Genomic DNA, 20,642 nt, shown 5'->3' on the forward strand with positions numbered 1-20,642 from the left:
TTAGATAGCTATAGATAGATAGATAGATGGATAGATAGATGGACAATCAGACAGAGGTAGCTAATAGATAGATAGATAGATAGATAGATAGATAGATAGATAGATAGATAGATAGATAGATAGATAGATAGATAGATAGATAGATAGATAGATAGATAGATAGATAGAGCTATAGATAGAGAGATAGAGCTGTAAATAGATAGAGAGATAGATAGATAGATAATTAGATAGATAGATAGATAAACAGACAGATAGATATAGATAGATAATTAGATAGAGAGATAGATAGATAATTAGACAGACAGGTAGATATATATATAGATAATTAGATAGATAAACAGATAATTAGGCAGATAGCTATAGATAGATAGATAGATAGATAGATAGATAGATAGATAGATAGATAGATAGATAGATAGATAGAGCTATAGATAGAGAGATAGATAGATAATTAGATAGATAGATAAACAGACAGATAGATATAGATAATTAGATAGATAGATAATTAGATAGATAGACAAACAGACAGATAGATATAGATAATTAGATAGATAGATAATTAGACAGACAGGTAGATATATATAGATAATTAGATAGATAAACAGATAATTAGGCAGATAGCTATAGATAGATAGATGGATAGATAGATGGATAGATAGATGGATAATCAGACAGAGGTAGCTAATAGATAGATAGATAGATAGATAGATAGATAGATAGATAGATAGATAGATAGACAGACAGATAAAGCTATAGATAGAGAGATAGAGCTGTAAATAGATAGATAGATAGATAGATAGATAGATAGATAGATAGATAGATAGATAGATAGATAGATAAACAGACAGATAGATAGACAGACAGATAGATATAGATAGATAATTAGATAGAGAGATAGCTAGATAATTAGACAGACAGGTAGATATAGATAGATAATTAGATAGATAAATAGATAATTAGGCAGATAGCGATAGATAGATAGATAGATAGATAGATAGATAGATAGATAGATAGATAGATAATTACACAGAGGTAGCTAATAGATAGATAGATAGGATAGATAGATAGAGCTACAGATAGAGCTATAGATAGAGAGATAGATATATAGATAGATAGATAGATAGATAGATAGATAGATAGATAGAGCTATAGATAGATAATTAGATAGATAAATAGATAATTAGGCAGATAGCTATAGATAGATGGATAGATAGATAGATGGATAATTAGACAGAGGTAGCTAATAGATAGATAGATAGATAGATAGATAGATAGATATATAGATAGATAGATAGATAGATAGATAGATAGATAGATAGATAGATAGATAGATAGATAGATAATTAGACAGAGGTAGCTGATAGATAGGTAGATAGATAGATAGATAGATAGAGAGAGGGAGAGAGGGGGGGGGGACAGTCAGATAGATAGACAGACAGAGATAAGAGATTTGTAAAGCACAGCTGCAGGACGCAGGCACTCTAAGCCCTCACACACAGACAGGAGATGTGAAGCACGGCACCCTCCCCCTCCCTCCTGTCCTCTCTCAGTCCGATCACAGTACAGGCTGAGCATACAGCACAAGGTGCTGGACATGATGGGGTGGACAGGGACACTGGACAGGACAGACAATGAGACAAATAAAGTGTTTTAATAAGTTACTTACCTTAGAGTCCTCCTGGAGCCAAAAGCGAAAGTAACACTGCCCTGGGGAAAGCACCGCCCATTTCCTTCTGCAGTGAGGAAGCAGCAGGACCCAATTAGAGAGGAGAGTGGAGACACTGGAGAGTGATTGGCTCGTGGCGCACAGCACATAGCCACAGAGCTTAAAAAAAAACTGCAAATGAAGCGTCATGCCTGCTGCATTGGCATGACGCTTCAATGATGCTATAGCAGTGAACTGAGTCTGTGACCGGCGCCCACCCTGAACATGCACTGTCTTAAAGGACCTTTTTTTTTTTCTTAAAGGGCCCAAAAAAAATTTTTTTTTCATTTTTTTTTTTTTTTACTGGCTTTGGGGGGAGGGGGGGCGGCGCCCATGCGCCCCCTATGGACGGGCCGCCACTGGACCTAAGGTAACCATGGAGGAGCTGCAGAGTTCCACAGCAGAGACTGTAGTATCTGTACATAGGACAACAATAAGCTGTACACTCTATAGACTTGGGCTTTATGGCAGAGTGGCCAGAAGAAAGCCATTACTTTCAGCAAAAAACAAAATGGCACGTTTTGAGTTTGCGAAAAGGCATGTGGGAGACTTCCAAAATGTATGGAGGAAGGTGCTTTGGTCTGATGAGACTAAAATTGAACTTTTTGGCCATCAAAGAAAACGCTATGTTTGGCGCAAACCCAACACATCACATCACCCAAAGAACACAATCCCCTCAGTGAAACATGGTGGTGACAGCATCATGCTCTGGGGATGTTTTTCAGCAGTTGGGACTGGGAAACTGGTCAGGATTGAGGGAAAGATGGATGGTGCTAAATACAAGGATTTTCTTGAGCAGCCTTTACCACTCTGTGTGTGATTTGAGGCTAGGACGTGGTTCACCTTCCAGCAGGACAATGATCCCAAACACACTGCTAAAGCAACACTTGAGTGGTTTAAGGGGAAACATGTAAATGTGTTGGAATGGCCTAGTCAAAGCCCAGACCTCAATCCAATAGAAAATCTGTGGTCAGACTTAAAGATTGCTGTTCACAAGCGCAAACCATCCAACTTGAAGGAGCTGGAGCAGTTTTGAAAGAAGGAATGGGCAAAAATCCCAGTGGTAATATGTGGCAAGCTCATAGAGACTTATCCAAAGCGACTTGGAGTGGGGTGAATAGTTATGCACCTTGACTTTTCCTGTTATTTTGTCCTATTTGTTGTTTGCTTCACAATAAAAAAAAAAAAAAAACATCTTCAGAGTTGCGGGCATGTTCTGTAAATTAAATGATGCAAATCCTCAAACAATCCATGCTAATTCCAGGTTGTGAGGCAACAAAACATGAAAAATGCCAAGGGGGTAAATACTTTTGGAAGGCCCTGTGTGTGTGTGTGTGTGTGTGTGTGTGTGTGTGTGTGTGTGTGTGTGTGTGTGTGTATATATATATATAAGGGAAGTTCTCAACCTCCTGACCTTATCTAATATATATAAAAAAAAAAGTTGCAAATTTGTTTTTACTAGAAACTGTTTTTCTACACTCCTCCTTAACAGTTCAGTCCTTCTAATAAGAATTTAACAAAATGTCACTTTCTAAAAAAAAAAATCCACGTACAATGGCACTATAAAGGGGAAGTTTCATGCGGATAACGCCACCCTTGAGGCTGTTTTAGCCGATTTCCTGTTAGTAAAAGACGATTCTCTCTTTTTTCTTTCTGTTACAGCGTGATGAATGTGCTTCTGAGCATGCGCAGGTTTTTAACGTCGTTTTAGCCCACACAGGATCATTTTTTACAACCCGAAAAACGACATTGTTTAAAACGTCGTTAAAAAATGCGGCATGTTCGGGAAAAAAAATTGTCGTTTTTCAGAACACGAAAAATCATGTGAAGCCCATACACGATCATTTTAAATGAAATTTTTGTAAAAACTTTTTTTTAATGCCGAAAAATTATCGTGTGTACGCGGCTTAAGACCTAGTATACCCATTCAGAAAATCGGACAAAAAATATTGCTTTCAAAGCGATCATACGATGATCTGATTGTTGGTACACAGCTTTCGAGAGCCAATCACGACAGTTCATCTGAAATCATCCGTAGGGACAAACGCGAAAATGTTTCTTGTACGATACCAGATCGTACAATTTTCATTTAATCAGTACAGTATTTGTCCGAAAAAAAATCAGAAGAACAAATCCACAAATGCTCGGGAAAGAATGAATACATTACAATACAATATAACACATTACATCACTTCCGAAGATGTGTTCTATCATACGAGAATTTTCACAAGTCAAGCAACCTCTTCATTTTCGATATGAGACTAGCGTGAAAAAAAAAATGAAAGATCAGTTGTCCGATATTCTTGTCGCGTGTACGAGACTTTAGTCTGGTTAGGACAAGTAAAACACAATGGGCCAGATTCAGGTAGAATTACGTTACGCCGCGGCGGCGTAACGTATCCCATTTACGTTACACCGCCGCAGGTTTACAGCGTAAGTGCCTGATTCACAAAGCTCTTACCTGTAAACTTGCGGCGGTGTAATGTAAATCCGCTCGGCGCAAGCCCGTCTAATTCAAATTGGGGGGGGACCATTTAAATTAGGCGCGTTCCCGCGCCGAACGTTCTGCGCATGCTCCGTTAGGAAATTTCCCGACGTGCTTTGCGCGAAATTACGGCTCCCCTACGTTTTTTTTGAACAGCGACGTGCGTTACGTCGTTTCGTATTCCCGGACGTCTTACGCAAAAAAACAAAAATTGAAATTCGACGCGGGAACGACGGCCATACTTTAAAATGGCTGTTCTAAAGATAAGCCATGATAAAGCAGGCGGAAGTTTGCAACGGGAAAAAACGACTAGCGACGACGTAAGAGATTGCGAAGAATGCGCGTATCTTCATGGATCGCCGTAAGTAGTCATTTGCATATTCTACGCCGACCGCAATGGAATCGCCACCTAGCGGCCGGCCTAGAATTGCATCCTAAGATCCGATGGTGTAAGTCAATTACACCTGTTGGATCTTAGGGCTATCTATGCGTAACTGATTCTATGAATCAGCCGCATAGTTAGGACGGGCGGATCACAGAGATACGACGGCGTATCAGGAGATACGCCGTCGTATCTCTTTTGTGAATCTGGCCCTATATTCTAAGCAAGGTTAGTAGCAGTAAAACACAACAATGCTCTGTAAAAGGTCTAATTCTACCACAAGATTCGTATGAAAGTGCCAAAACTTTGTGCCTACAGCCTCTAATGATGAAAATCTGAATTACATATAAAAAAAATAGTACTTACATAGACAGTAGATACACAGGTAGAACGGCAGCAGAGGGAAACAAAAGATTCCAAGTAATAAGTTCTGCCACGGCTTGAGACGTTGATGAAGTGCCATGGTGTTTGTCACCCAACTGTAACTCTAGGTTCTCCCGTCTAACTATCTATATTCTTACTAACAGTTTAAACCATAGTTCAGGTTTATGTATAGATATGATATCCTTGAAACACTGCGCAGATACAAAACCAATAAAATGACCTTTGGATAAAGTGTTTACTTCCCAGACATCATCTTTTACAGCTCCAGTACTGATAACCCCAATGCAAGATAAAATGTTGAGTAATATTGTAAAAGTTTACAATATCAGCATTTCCTTATAACAAAAAAAAAAAAAAAATATGCAATCTTAAAAAAATATGCAATCTTCCCCAGAAGAGACTATAAATGGTTGTTGTAACGGAACCCCAAATGGGACAGGGGTTAAATCCGTTCACGATATTCCATTCCATCCAAGACAGCTTATCGACACTCCAACCAACAGGACCCAATCCATCCCATTTCCCAGAATAAGACGAGACACAGCTCTGTGCTTTCTGGTTTCAAAATGAAGAATGCTTTAATGGTGTCTTCTCAGCTTTTTATGCAGTTACAAGCAGGTGACCGTAATCAAAGGGACACTGAAATCTCCACCCCCCTTCACACCATGGGGCTTCAATCACATACTTTTATCAATAGAATTCACACAAAATACCATCACACAATGAGTTCCCTTCAATCCACATCTTTAGACAGACGTTCTGTCTCCGACAGACAGGTAGTCACACCTGGGCATCAATAGGCTTTAAACCGTGTTATCACACGATGGAAAGGTCTAGGAGCAGACCTGAATTAACACCTTTACACAATGGACAATGAAATGTCTAGGAGTAGATGCAATTAACACCTTTCAAAAGAATGTGTCCCCACATTGAATAAGCCGGCAATTTGTGATATCTCAAGACATCCTGCAACCATGAATTATTATTAATGTCCCCTGTCCTGTAATTTAGGATATAATTTCTCAGTCACCCTATGGCCCTATCGGACATAAGATGACCCTAGACATAAGACTCCTTGGTGACGCCGGTACAGGAGTACCCCTCATCCTTACAAAGTCTCTGTTTGTCCCGGGTCATTCTGTTACAGTTGTGCTGATACATTTTGCACAGGCATGATCATGTTGTCACTGTTGTTACCGCCAAGGCACCCACCATTAAAAATGCCATGCAGCCATCTATGCAATGCATGCATGTAGACAGGTAATGGGTGCAAAGGTGCTGCAAGAGCATAACAGGGTAAACAAAAAAGGTGAAAGTAGTATTCTATTTTAATAAACAGCAATTCTTTATGGTGCACAGTTCTTTAGCACATGCAATGTCACTTAGGCCGGGTACTCACGACCAAACATGTATGGTGAAAGCGGTCCGTCGGACCGTTTTCACCATACATGTCTGCCAGAGGGCTTCTGTACGATGGTTGTACACACCATCGTACAGAAGTCCGCGCGTAAACAATACGCGGGGCGTGTCCGCGGTGTCGCCGCGTCGATGACGCGGTGTCGCCGCGACAATGACGCGGCGACGTGGGCGGCCCGCCTTTAAAATGCTACCACGCATGCGTCGAAGTCATTCGACGCATGCGAGGGACGGCGGGCGCCTGGACATGTACGGTAGGTCTGTACTGACGACCGTACATGTCCGAGCGGGCAGAATTCCAGCGGACTGTTTTAAAACAAGTCCAGGAATATTTGTCTGCTGGGAAAAGGCCCGGCGGGCAAATGTTTGCTAGAATTCGGCCCGCTCGCGCCCACACACGACCAAACATGTCTGCTGAAACTGGCCTGCGGGCCAGTTTCAGCAGACATGTTTGCTCGTGAGTATGGGGCCTAAGGGTTTACATCTAATTTACCTAAACGCATTACACCATAGCCATTGGTTTCAAGTCCTGCTTTCGTTTTTTAATTGATAAGGAACATACCCTGTAACCATTAACCACTTGCCCACCGCGCCATAGACATTTTACTGCTACAGCGTGGTGGAGTTATTCTGGGAGGACGTCCCTGGGACGTCCTCCCAGAATCCTGCACTCGGGGCGCGCTCCCGGAATCATCTGTGAGCGCCGGGTCTAGAAGACCGGGCGCATCACAGATCGCGGTAAATTGCCGCTGATAGCGGCCGTTTACCATGTGATCGCTCCGTCAAATGACAGAGCGATCACTTGTAAACAAATCCTCCCTCTCCTCTCTGTACCGTTCGGTACAGTGTGAGAGGAGGGGGGGGGGAGCGGGTGTCAGCAGCAGCACTGACGGCTGGATCTGTGACAACTGCAGTCACAGATCCAGCCATCCATCCATCCCAGCTCAGCTATCCCTGCGCAATACTCTGCAATACCCCAATACTCTGCAATACCCTGCGCAATACTCTGCAATACCCCAATACTCTGCAATACCCTGCGCGATACTCTGCAATACCCCAATACTCTGCAATACCCCAGTACTCTGCAATACCCCAATACTCTGCACGATACGCTGCAATACCCCAATACTCTGCAATACCCCACGCGATACTCTGCAATACCCCAATACTCTGCAATACCCTGCGCAATACTCTGCAATACCCCAATATTCTGCAATACCCTGCGCGATACTCTGCAATACCCCAATATTCTGCAATACCCTGCGCGATACTCTGCAATACCCCAATACTCTGCAATACCCCAGTACTCTGCAATACCCCAATACTCTGCACGATACGCTGCAATACCCCAATACTCTGCAATACCCCGCGCGATACTCTGCAATACCCTGCGCGATACTCTGCAATACCCCAATACTCTGCAATACCCTGCGCGATACTCTGCAATACCCCAATACTCTGCAATACCCTGCGCGATACTCTGCAATACCCCAATACTCTGCAATACCCCAGTACTCTGCAATACCCCAATACTCTGCACGATACGCTGCAATAACCCAATACTCTGCAATACCCCGCGCGATACTCTGCAATACCCCAATACTCTGCAATACCCTGCGCAATACTCTACAATACCCCAATATTCTGCAATACCCTGCGCGATACTCTGCAATACCCCAATATTCTGCAATACCCTGCGCGATACTCTGCAATACCCCAATACTCTGCAATACCCCAGTACTCTGCAATACCCCAATACTCTGCACGATACGCTGCAATACCCCAATACTCTGCAATACCCCGCGCGATACTCTGCAATACCCTGCGCGATACTCTGCAATACCCCGCGCGATACTCTGCAATACCCTGCGCGATACTCTGCAATACCCCAATACTCTGCAATACCCTGCGCGATACTCTGCAATACCCCAATACTCTGCAATACCCTGCGCGATACTCTGCAATACCCCAATACTCTGCAATACCCTGCGCGATACTCTGCAATACCCCAATACCCTGCGTGATACTCTGCAATACCCCAATACTCTGCAATACCCTGCGCGATACTCTGCAATACCCCAATACCCTGCGTGATACTCTGCAATACCCCAATACTCTGCAATACCCTGCGCGATACTCTGCAATACCCCAATACTCTGCAATACCCCAATACTCTGCAATACCCTGCGCGATACTCTGCAATACCCCAATACTCTGCAATACCCCAATACTCTGCAATACCCTGCGCGATACTCTGCAATACCCCAATACTCTGCAATACCCCCCCTACTCTGCAATACCCCAATACTCTGCAATCCCCAAATACTCTGCAATACCCAAATACTCTGCAATACCCATTTTTTTAAAGCGCCCCTGTCCCCGTGTGCTCGCATGCAGAAGCGAACGCATACGTAAGTCCCGCCCACATATGAAAACGGTGTTCAAGCTACACATGTGAGGTATCTCTGCGAACGTTAGAGCGAGAGCAATCATTTTGGCCCTAGACCTCCTCTATAACTAAAAACATGTAACCAATAAAAGTAATTAAAGCGTCGCCAATGGGGATTTTTAAGTAGCGAAGTTTGGCGCCATTCCATGAGTGTGCGCAATTTTGAAGTGTGACATGTTAGGCATCTATTTACTCGGCGTAACTTCATCTTTCACATTATGAAAAAAAATTGGGCTAACTTTACTGTTTTTTTTTTTTTTAAGCACAAAACATTTTTTTTAAAAACCACGCGTTCAAAAAATGTCTGCGAAAAAAACATGCGAGATAAAAAGTTGTAACGGCCGCCATTGTATTCTCTAGGGTCTTTGCTAAAAAAGCATATATAATGTTTTCGGGTTCTATGTAATTTTCTAGCAAATAAATTATGATTGTAGGAGAGAAATGTCAAAATTGGCCTGGGTGCTTTAGAACGCCTGATGGTGCTCCCTGCATATTTGGCCTCTGTATGTGGCCACGCTGTGTAAAAGTCGCACACATGTGGTATCACCATACTCGGGAGGAATAGCAGAATGTGTTCTGGGGTGTAATTTGTGGTATGCATATGCTGTGTGTGAGAAATAACCTGCTAATATGACAGAAACTAGATTTTTTTTTTTTTTACAGAATTTTCAGTCGTTTTTCTTTTATAGCGCAACAAATAAAAAACCCAGAGATGATCAAATACCACCAAAAGAAAGCTCTATTTGTGTGAAAAAAAGGACAAAAATTTCAAATGGGTACAATGTTGTATGACTGAGTAATTGTCATTCAAATTGTGAGAGCACCGAAAGCTGAAAATTGGTCTGGTGAGGAAGGGGGTTTAAGTGCCCAGTGGTCAAGAGGTTAAATTTGCTTCTCCAATATGTATGTGCACCCACCATCAACTGCTATGGCCATTGTTAGTCACATTGCAGCAGGAAAACTAGAATATGATCTGTGATCTCCCTTCAACTGCCATTTGTAATGCAAAATGTATTCAAAAGAAGGAAACATGGACACATATGTAGCGTTGAAATACAAAATGAACGTTTATTAATCTTTAAAATTCACATTATTGACATGACATGTTAAAAACAAAACATGTAGCCAAATTCAGAGAGACTTACGCCGACGTATCAGTAGATACGCCGTCGTAAGTCTGAAAATGCGCCGTCGTATCTATGCGCTCATTCTTAAAATGAGCTACGCCTGAATGTTGCCAAGATACGACCGACGTAAGTCTCCTACGCCGTCGTATCTTGGGTGCATATTTACGCTGGCCTCTAGGGGGCGCTTACGTTGATTTACGCGTCTAATATGTAAATGAGTAAGATACGCCGATTCATGAACGTACGTATGCCCGTCGCAGTAAGCTACGCCGTTTATTTAAGGCGTAAAGATAAACCTCCAAAAGATGGCGCAGCCCATGCAAAGGTATGGACCTCGGGAGTGCCGTTGGATTTTACGTCGTTTACGTAAGTCGTACGTGAATGGGGCTGGGCGTAAGTTAGGATCACGTTGTACGCATTGAGCCGTCGCATCGTAGGGAGTATTTGCAACGTGATTCTGAGCATGCGCACGCATGCGCCGTACGAACGGCCCTTCATTTTCATGGGGTCACAGTTAATTTAAATCTAGCACGCCCACTACCTGCCTACTTTGAATTAGGCGGGGTTACGCCAGCCCATTTTCGCTACGATGACGTAACTTACGGAGCAAGTGCTTTGTGAATACTGGCCTTGCCTCACTATGTTACGTTGGCGTAGTGCAAATGGGATGCACTACGCCGGCCAAAAGATACGCCGATCTCTCTGAATCTGGCTAATGGTGTTTGGTCTAAACCAGTGGTCATCAACCCTGTCCTCAGGGCCCACTAACAAGCCAGGTTTGCAAGATAACTTGAAATACATCACAGATGATATCATTTGCTTCTCAATACATAAAACCTGGCCCGTCAGTGGGCCCTGAGGACAGTGTTGATGACCACTGGTCTAAACGACACCCACGCCATCTAACACAACCAACTATTACCACAGTGGAACAGATCTGTCAATAATGATTCAAAATGAGATGATGTCAAATGGTAGGAGCAGCTGGTTGGTAGTAGAGACATAGTGGGGTAGATTCAGTTAGATTTGCGCAGTTTTTACGTAGGCACAGGGCACTGTTTTTGCCCTGCGCCCCCACAAATTATCTGCGCTACCCTCGATTCACGGAGCAGTAGCTCCGTAAATTGCGTGGGCGCTCCGGCAAAATGCCCGGCGTAAGCGCGCGCAATTTAAATGATCCCATAGGGGGCGTGGATCATTTAAATTAGGCGCGTTCCCGCACCGAGTGTAGTGCGCATGCTCCGTCGGGAAACTTTCCCGACGTGCATTGCGGTAAATGACGTCGCAAGGACGTCATTTGCTTCAAAGTGAACGTGAATGGCGTCCAGCGCCATTCACGATTCACTTACGCAAACAACGTAAATTTCAAATTTCGCGACGCGGGAACGACGGGTATACGTAGCATTGGCTGCCCCTGCTAATAGCAGGGACAGCCTTACGCAAAAACCGACGTACGCAAACGACGTAAACTGCGTACGCAGGGCTCGCGTAGGGTTGTGAATCGGCATTAGTATGCAATTTGCATACTATACGCTGACCACAACGGGAACGCCACCTAGCGGCCTGCGTAAGAATGCAGCTTAAGATATGACGGCATAAGGAGCCTTATGCCAGTCATTTCTTAGGCTGCAGTCGGCGTAACAAGGTTCCTGAATAAGGAGCATTCGTAATGCCGGCGCAGGTAAGCAATTGCGCTGCGTAACTATGGTTACGCAGACGCAATTGCTCTTTGAATCTACCCCAGTGAAGAAAACTCTATACGTTATGCACCCTTAAGTGCTTCCTCAGGAGCTTGCAGTGGTGCATAGTATACAAAACAATATACGCAGGCAAACCTGGCGGGATCATTCACCATTGAACGGTTTCTCATGCCTTAAGAAATATAGACCTCGAAAGGTCCTTATAACTTGTGTGGGATGGGGTAATAACCATATCATCAACAGCCAAACTAGGGAACTTTGAACCAGGCTTTAGTACCATACACACGGAAAGGGGAAGCCCAATATGGCTATTCCTATGTAAAGTCCACTTTAAGTGTAGGGGGCCAGTAGAGCTCCAACAGTGTTAAGGCCTGGGCCAGTAAATGTAACGAAGACCCACCGTCCATATCTCTCCGGACTGAGAGAATCTGTCTCTTAATCTGCGTATATTGTTTTGTATACTATGCACCACTGCAATCTCCTGAAGAAGCACGTAACATGTAGAGTTTTCTTCACTACATCTCTACCACCAACCAGCTACCCCTTCCATTTGACATCATCTCATTTTGAATCATTATTGATCGATCTGTTCCACTGTGGTAATAGTTGGTTGTGTTAGGTGGTGTGAGGGTTGTTTAGACCAAACACCATGTTTTGTTTTTAAAATGTCATGTCAATAATGTGAATTTTAAAGATTAATAAAAGTTCATTTTGTATTTCAACGCTACAGATGTGCCTCTAAGGTCGATATTTCCTTACTTTTGAATACATTTTGCAATATATTTAGGATGTTGACTAACTCATACCTGTCTGTATCCACAACGCCATCTTGTGGTGATGCATTTAAATTTAAATGCCATTTGTAATGAGCAACATGATCTATCATCACCTGAAGCACTTGTGACTTTTATCGCTTCAAATGTCTCTGCGCATTCGGAATTTCATAAGTAACTGAATATTTGCATTAATGGATATACAGTACATAAAACATATCTAGAAATTATTTTGGCTTAGACAAACATTTTCTCACATTGCCTCCTCTATGTAATTATAATATCTTAGGAAGTTGCCAACACAAGTTTTTTTTTTTTTAAGTAGTATCATCAAATATAAGGTATCTATTGTGCATCATTTGTAACACTGTATTAATAATGCAATATCCATGAACTCACTTATCCACTATGAACTTGCCCTTAGCAGAAGCCTAAACAACAACTAATAGCATATTACATGTATGGCTTTAGCACATGTTATACAATATGTCCAGCAGCTAGAATGGGCCTGTCTATATGGAGATAACCATGGCATAGGCTGATCATTTTCACATATAGTGAAAAATTTGAAGCCAAGTATTGCCCATATTAATACCAGAGATAATTGTAGAATATTGGTTGTGGAAATCTGCAATTCATGTATTTACAGAAAGCAAGTTCTAATATGAATATGTCTGGTAACATGGCAGCTCCCTGGTAAGTAAATGCTAAGGCCATCATACAGTATGTTGTTACGTTCCTTACTAATGCATATATAAAAGACAAGTATATATTAGATTTTATATTTGTATTACAATCTTGCTTGCTGGCGCCTGTTCTCTGCATCATTTTGAAAATGTTACTTTAAGCTGCATTGCCATGTGGGCTGGGGGTAAGATAAACGTTTCGGATCACCTTGCTATAGTTGGTTTGCCAAACATGACTGCAATACCAATACCACGCATGCCTGTTACCATGTCACTAGGAATGTAGGGGGCAGAAATGTACATTTTCAGCTTTCAGTAGACATGTGCATTCGTTTTCGTCTGAATGCATTTTCGTCCGAATTTCAGGTATTTTCGTTATCGTTTTAACAAACGAAAAGGAATGCACAGAATACGAAAGCCGAAAGATCCGACATAAACAAATGCTTTATTTTCGTTTTCGTTGGTCGAATGTGCCTAACCTTAACTCTATTAGTTCAAGATTATTCTACATAGAGAGAAAAGATTCGACATTATAGAAAGAAAAGATTCGACATAGAGAGAAAAGATTGCTGCTGGAATTCGGTGGGGGAAGTAAAATAAAAATAATGATGATGATGAATGTTATTGGCTGATTGTAACCAAAAAGAGGAGCAGTAAAATAGCTAGAACTAACTTGACAATTCAACATGAACGACGAAGATTCGACAAAGCATCGAAAACATACAAACGTCGAATCTGTCATTGAAGGCTTATGGTGTCTGTTGACAGGGCTGGCGCTAGCGCAAGGCAACATGGGAACTTGCCTTACAGGGGGGGGGGCCTGTACTAATGGATGGGGGGAGCCTGTACTGATAAATGGGGGGGGGGGAGTCTGTACTAATGGATGGGGGGGTCTGTACTAATGGAGGGGGGGAGTCTGTACTAATGGAGGGGGGTCTGTACTAATGGAGGGGGGCTTGTACTAATGGAGGGGGGTGGTTTGTCCTTGGGAGGCCTGTACTAAAGGAGGGGGGTGGTTTGTCCTGAGGGGGGTCTTTACTAATGTAGGGGGGTGGTTTGTCCTGGGGGTCTGTACTAATGGAAGGGGTCTTCTTTCCCCCTCCCTCTCCCTCTCCTTGCGCTGCTGTACTAGTGAGCAGCGCTTGCCAGCACAGCCGCTCACTATGTTTCTTGCCCTGCCTTCATATCGCCAGGGAAGAAATAGAATAAAAAAGGAGCAGAGAAGAGGATTGTGGGACATATAGTCCCGAGGACTGGCAGCCCCACTGTAACACAGAAACGGCAGCCCACACAGCATGCACAGCTGAATGAGAGAGAGAGCCAAGAGCCCGGGAAAGCTTTCAGGGAAGTGCACCCAGGACTCCAGAGGGAGAGGACAGTGCTGAGAGAACACCACAAAGAGAGAACCCCGCTGCCCTGCGCCACCAGAGGGAAAGCCACACAGCCTGGTGCCATCACTGCCGGAGAGAGGAATTGAGTCATTGCCAGAACACAGATCTGGACTCTACCCAGCGGAGTATCCATGGGCAATTCAGAGTGAGCCGACTCCTGATCAGAGGAACCATTGTTGCTGTATCGCTGGGTCAAGTGAGAGGGCCAATCGGCCATTATCTCCTGTAGTATGTCTGCAGTCTCTGACCATCTCCTGTGCTATGTCTGCAGTCTCTGACAATCTCTTGTATCATGTCTTTAGTATGTCTAGGGGCTCTTTGTAACAGACTCTCTAACAGAAGCCCTCTCTGTGTGCATTAGAGAGACCCCCCTCCAGGTCTCATTAATGTACGCTCCTCCTGTATTTTCTTTATTGTTAAAAGATCATGGGAGGATCCCAGGGTAACAAAGACTTCTTAGGAGAGCATCTCTGTGTTTGGGTCGTTGCCATAGAAACATGTGTAAAGGGGAGGAGTTTGTAAGATGACCACGCCCATGTGGGTGGTGCCAGAAATATTTCTGCACCCAGGCGTCTGTGACCCTATGATCGGCCCTGGAAAACTGAGAGGGTCACCGGCACAGACGACCGCCCGATCGTAGAGTGTTTGTGTCTGTGGGCTCAGGGCTGTCGCTGCGGGTGGTAGTACCAGGGCCAGTGTGTGTTTGTGACAGACAATCTCTGTCTCGTCCGCCTTGGCTATGTGTCGGCGGCGGTGAAGAGTAGAGGAGGAGGAAGGGAGGGGAGCGCTGCAGCCACACTGGCAGTGTGTGTGTGATAGGTTCTCTCTCATGTCACGCTGCCCCGGCAGCCCCTCCTCTCTTCTCGTCCATCCCCATTTGCTTGTGACATCATCTGGGATAGACGAGAAGAGAGGAGAGGCTGCCGGGGCAGCGTGACATGAGAGAGAACTTATCACAGATGCCTCCTGCATACTGGCTGCCAGGAAAACGCTGTGCCCCAATGTGCTCCAATATGCCCCGATGTGTGCCAATATGCCCTGATGTGCGCCAAGTGCCCGTGTTCTGATATGCCATGTGTCCTGATGTCCCGAGCGCTGATGTCCTGTGCCCCAGTCTGCTGTGCCTCAATGTCATGTGCCCTGATGTGCTGTGCCCTGATGTACTGTGCCCTGATGTGCTGTGCCCTTTACCCTGATGTGGCCTGGTGTGCTGTATCCTGATGTGCTATGCCCTGATGTTCACTGTGCCCTCATGTGCCCTGATGTGCTGTGCCCTGTGCCCTGATGTGCACTGTACCCTGATGTGTTGTGCCCTGTGCGTGCGCACCGGGGTGGGGGGCGGGGGCAAAATGCACTTTCACCTAAGTTGGCAAAAATCCTTGTACCGGCCCTGTCTGTTGATAGTTCTAAGAAGATTCGATGGAGCAGCTAAACTGTACGATGCTGCAATCATACATTTCTGGTCAAATGCTCGGCCCATAGGCTATAGAAAAATTCTAATGTTGGTTGACTAGTAATAATAATTAATAAATATAATTATTACTAGTCATACAACATTAGAATTCTACTATAGCTTGTAGGCGGAACATTCGACTGGAAAAGTATGATTGCAGCGTCGTACAGTTTCGCTGCTCTGTCGAATCTTCTTTGAACATTCGACAGACACCAAAGCCTTTAATGGCAGATTCAACCTTAATTCGTTCGGATTTTCGGATGAATGCAATTTCCAACGAAAAACAAAATAAATGAAAACTAATTTTGGGAGTAACTAAATAAATTTATTTTTCTGAATTTTTTCAATATTCAAAATATTTCAGTGTGCACATGTCTAGCTTTCAGTCTTATCGCACTTTAAATTACAATTGCGCGGTCATGCAACACTGTATCCAACTGAAATTGTTATCATTTTTTTTTAAACAGATAGAGTTTTCTTTTGGGGTATTTAATCTCCATTGGGTTTTTTTTGCTAAACAAACAAAAAATATAAACATTTTGAAAAAATATATATATTTTTCTTTGTTTATGTTACAAACTTTGAAAAGAAGGAATTATTCTTCTTCACCAATATGCGCTAATGAGACTGCACTGATGGGAACTGATAGGCTTTACTGTTGGACACTTATGAAGCGGCACTGATATATCAGGTCATGAATAATCATAGCACTGATGATCAGTGCCCTGATTATCAGTGCAAATGTGCCCTGTCACAGGATAGCTGGCTATCGGCTTTCCTGTCCTTCAAAAGCGACAGTGCTGAGGAAAGATGATGCCAATAAACGCCATTTGTTTACCTGTAATCAGCTGTGATTGTACACAGCTGATCACCAGGTAAAGGGCCACTGTGATTGGCCCTTTACCTCGATCTGTGATTAGCTTCAGGACATAAAACACAAAGAGGCAAGTACAGAAAAGGGTTGTAATTTCTACTAAAAATATAATGGTCATAACAAATTATTTGTTTATTTTAAAGTGATTGTAAATGCTCAGTTTTTTTTAATTAAAATAACAAACATGTTATACTTACCTGGTCTGTGCAATCCTCCCCTTGTTGGGTCCTTCTCCAGCACTCCTGGCTCCTCCCCACCTCCCCCGAATGCCCCCATAGCAAACCACTTGGTATGGGGGCACTCATGCAGGCTTGCTCCCAATCCAGCTCTGTGTGTCCATTGACACACAGACCATAGCTTGGCCCCGCCTCCTCCTCACTGGCCGTGATTGACTGCAGGAGGAGCCAATGGCTCCCACTGCTGTCTCTGAGCCCATGAAGAAAGAGAGCCAATGAGAGCTAGTTACTATGCAAGAAAACAGAAAAAAAAGGTCGCTGGTGGTGCGCATGCTCGCCCCAGACCCAAAAGTGTCAGATCACGTACTAGGTACGTGATCTGATGCAGCAGTGCCACCTTGCCGCCATATAAGTAAGTTATATGGGCATCAAGTGGTTATAGAGTTGTGAATCCAATTCTTGTGTGCCTGCTGAGGTTTACAGAATGGTATACTGGTGTCAGTGGGATTTAAAGGTCTACACGGAGAACAAGAAAGAAATTAATATTCTTTATTCCTATAGCTGTATTGTTGCTTGGGGCTGGTGATGGGCCCAAAAATGTTGATAAAAAGAAAAATATCTTACAGAAAAGCAGTGTCCATTATACATTTCCTTCCTTTGAATAGAATGCCTCTTTATCTCTACTTTTCTGAAAATAATGAGATATTGCACAGCAAAGGAGAGTAATAATTCACATGGCAGCTGCAAGGTAATTAGGTTTGTGACTGTGCATTTTCTTATGAAGCTTAGCTGACATTCTAGTATTAATACTCAGGGCAGCCATCACAAATTTTGGGGCCCCTTACACAGTTTTAGGCAAGGCCCCCCTGGAGCAGAGAACCAGGGGGGGGGGGGGGTGCTGACAAAAAAACAAGTGTAATCTCTTCTCTCTTGACGCGATATAATAAGCCATCGGGCCCCTTACAGGTGTAATGCAAAAAAATATTAAAATTAAAAAAATAAAAAACAAAACAGGAGGGGGGCCAGCCGGGCCCCTGGAGACCATCGGGCCCCTTACAGGTGTAATGCCTGTACCCCCCTGATGGCGGCCCTGTTAATACTAAATGTTCAAAAAATGGGTCAGCTTTTGGTAGCATATAATATGCTATTGCAGTGTATCAGTGGAAATAAAGACAGAACAGTTTTCAATCTAAAGGCATTCAGTATAGTGATATACAGTTGCAATAAAAAGTATGTGAACCCTTTTGGAATGATTTGGATTTCTGCACAAATTGGTGATAAAATGTGATCTGATCTTCATCTAAGTCACAACAATAGACAATCACAGTCTGCTCAAACTAATAACACACAAAGAATTAAATGTTACCATGTTTTTATTGAACACACCATGTAAACATTCACAGTGCAGATGGAAAAAGTATGTGAACCCTTGGATTTAATAACTGGTTGAACCTCCTTTGGCAGCAATAACTTCAACTAAACGTTTTCCTGTAGTTGCAGATCAGACGTGCACAACGGTCAGGAGTAATTATTGACCATCAGGGCCATCTTTTCCATTGGGCACGCTGGGCAGTTGCCCGGGGGCCCCGCTTGCCTGGGGGGCCCCACCGGCTGCCCAGCAAAAAATTATGGAGAGTGACGGGTTAGAACTGCCCATGCCCAGTTCGCGGAAATCACAGAGATCCGATCCTCCACGAGTGTGGGGGGTTGCTGATATAAGGGGGGAGTGAATGCAAAAATGTAAGGGGGCACTGATATAAAGGTTCCCCCTCCTATATTAGTGACCCCCCTTACCTTAGTGTATTTAATCTAAGGAAGGTGGTCTCTGGTCACCAGAGTACCCCCCACATCAGAGTCTGCAGGATTCCCCCTTACAATGCAAGGGGGAACTCAGTCTGCGGACCCTGATGTAAGTGGGAAAGAGAAAGCAGTGGACTCTGATATAAGGTTGTCTCTGGTCACCAGAGCCCCCCTCCACATCAGAGTTCCCTCCTTAGATCATGATCTGCAGCGTTCCCCTTTACATAAGAGTTCCCTTTCACTGTAAGGGGGAATCCTGCAGACTCTGATGTAAGAGGAAACTCTGTGCTGGCTGGGTTATAGTAACCTGACCTTCATGTCAATGAAGACATTTTTTTTTGTTTACTTTTGTTTAACTTAAACACATTTCTAATAGCACTAGCTATATGTTTATAGTTTAAATACTGACATTTGCATTGTTGGGCACTGAAAACTGTAATTTTAGGTACTTTTTTTGCACTGGCAGTAAAAAATGTTGTTCTGCCAGTAAATGTTATGATTTTTGTCAGTAATTCTCGTGCGTAATTGTGTAGACAGGGCCCCAGTGCACTGTATTGCCCGGGGGCCTATAATGCTCTTAAGATGACACTGTTGACCATTCCTCTTTACAGAACTGTTTCATTTCAGCAATATTCTTGGGGTGTCTGGTGTGAATCACTTTCTTGAGGTCATGCCACAACTGGCTCTTTCTTTCTTTCTTTCTTTCTTTCATCACAGTACCAATGATGATGGCACCATCAAAGTATATTTAGAGGTTAAATGAGATATCTCTGCTCAGAAGCATGTCACATCCAGTTAGCTATTTGTATAGTAGACAATGGCCCGGATTCAGAGAGCAATTGCGCCTGCGTAACCATAGTTATGCAGCGCAATTGCTGACTTGCGCCGGCGTTACGAATGCTCCTGATTCAGGAACATCGTAACGCCGACTGCAGCCTAAAATCTGCGTGGCATAAGGCTCTTATGCCACGCATATTTTAGGCTGCATTCTTGCGATGGCCGCTAGGGGGCGCTCCCATTGTGCTCAGTGTATAGTATGCAAATTGCATACTAACACCGATTCACAATGTTGCGCGAGCCCTGCCTACGCAAGTTACGTTGTTTCCGTACGGCGTGTTTAGCGTAAGGCTGCCCCTTCTAATAGTAGGGGCAGCCAATGCGAAAGGATACCCGTCGTTCCCGCGTCGCCAAATTTGAATTTCACGTCGTTTGCGTAAGTGATTCGTGAATGTCGCTGGACGCCATTCACGTTCACTTGGAAGCAAATGACGTCCTTGTGATGTCATTTGCCGCAATGCACGTCGGGAAAGTTTCCCGACGGAGCATGCACTCTACGCTCGGCGCGGGAGCGCGCCTAATTTAAATGATTCCCGCCCCCTACGGGATCATTTACATTAGGCGCCCTTACGCAGGGCAATTTTAAAGAGCGCACACGCAATTTACGGAGCTACTGCTCCGTGAATCGCGCGCAGCGCAGATAATTTGCGGGGGCGCAGGGCAAAAACGCTGCCCTGTGCCTCCGTAAAAAAGGGGCAAATCTCTTTGAATCCGGGCCATTGCTTATAATTTTGTTGACTTTTTTGGTGATATAATTTTTTTTTTGTTAAAAGACAAACAACAACAAAACTTGGAATATACAAGTCTTGTTCTTGTTGCCTCTGAATGGTGGTGTTTGCACTGGCAGAGTCAGCCCATGTCAGCTTGGTGCACATAGCATGACAAATTAGTGACAGGGGTGATACTAATGATCACCTTTTTGATTATAAGAACAGTTAGAAGTGGGCGAGCAGGAGAGTCAGGACGCTCTCTACGTTGCAGATAGAGAAAGGAGCTGTGTGTTA

The 20,642-nt window shown here is 43.6% G+C and overlaps 1 protein-coding gene across 5 annotated transcripts in view; it reads right to left on the minus strand.

Moving 5' to 3' along the window:
- Positions 1-5,170, minus strand: part of LOC120936422 (kyphoscoliosis peptidase-like) — a 56,034-nt gene extending 50,864 nt beyond the window's left edge. For 3 of the 5 annotated variants that reach the window (XM_040348737.1, XM_040348735.1, XM_040348734.1), the window contains exon 1: positions 4,939-5,169. In XM_040348737.1, coding sequence (XP_040204671.1) covers positions 4,939-5,035 — 97 coding nt within the window. In that variant the 5' untranslated portion in view covers positions 5,036-5,169. Of the gene's footprint in view, positions 1-4,938 lie in introns of all 5 variants that reach the window. The other 2 variants (XM_040348736.1, XM_040348733.1) reach the window with 2 other exon arrangements.
- Positions 5,171-20,642: the final 15,472 nt, after the last annotated feature.

Source organism: Rana temporaria, chromosome 4, assembly GCF_905171775.1.
Source record: "Rana temporaria chromosome 4, aRanTem1.1, whole genome shotgun sequence".
NCBI lineage: Eukaryota > Metazoa > Chordata > Amphibia > Anura > Ranidae > Rana > Rana temporaria.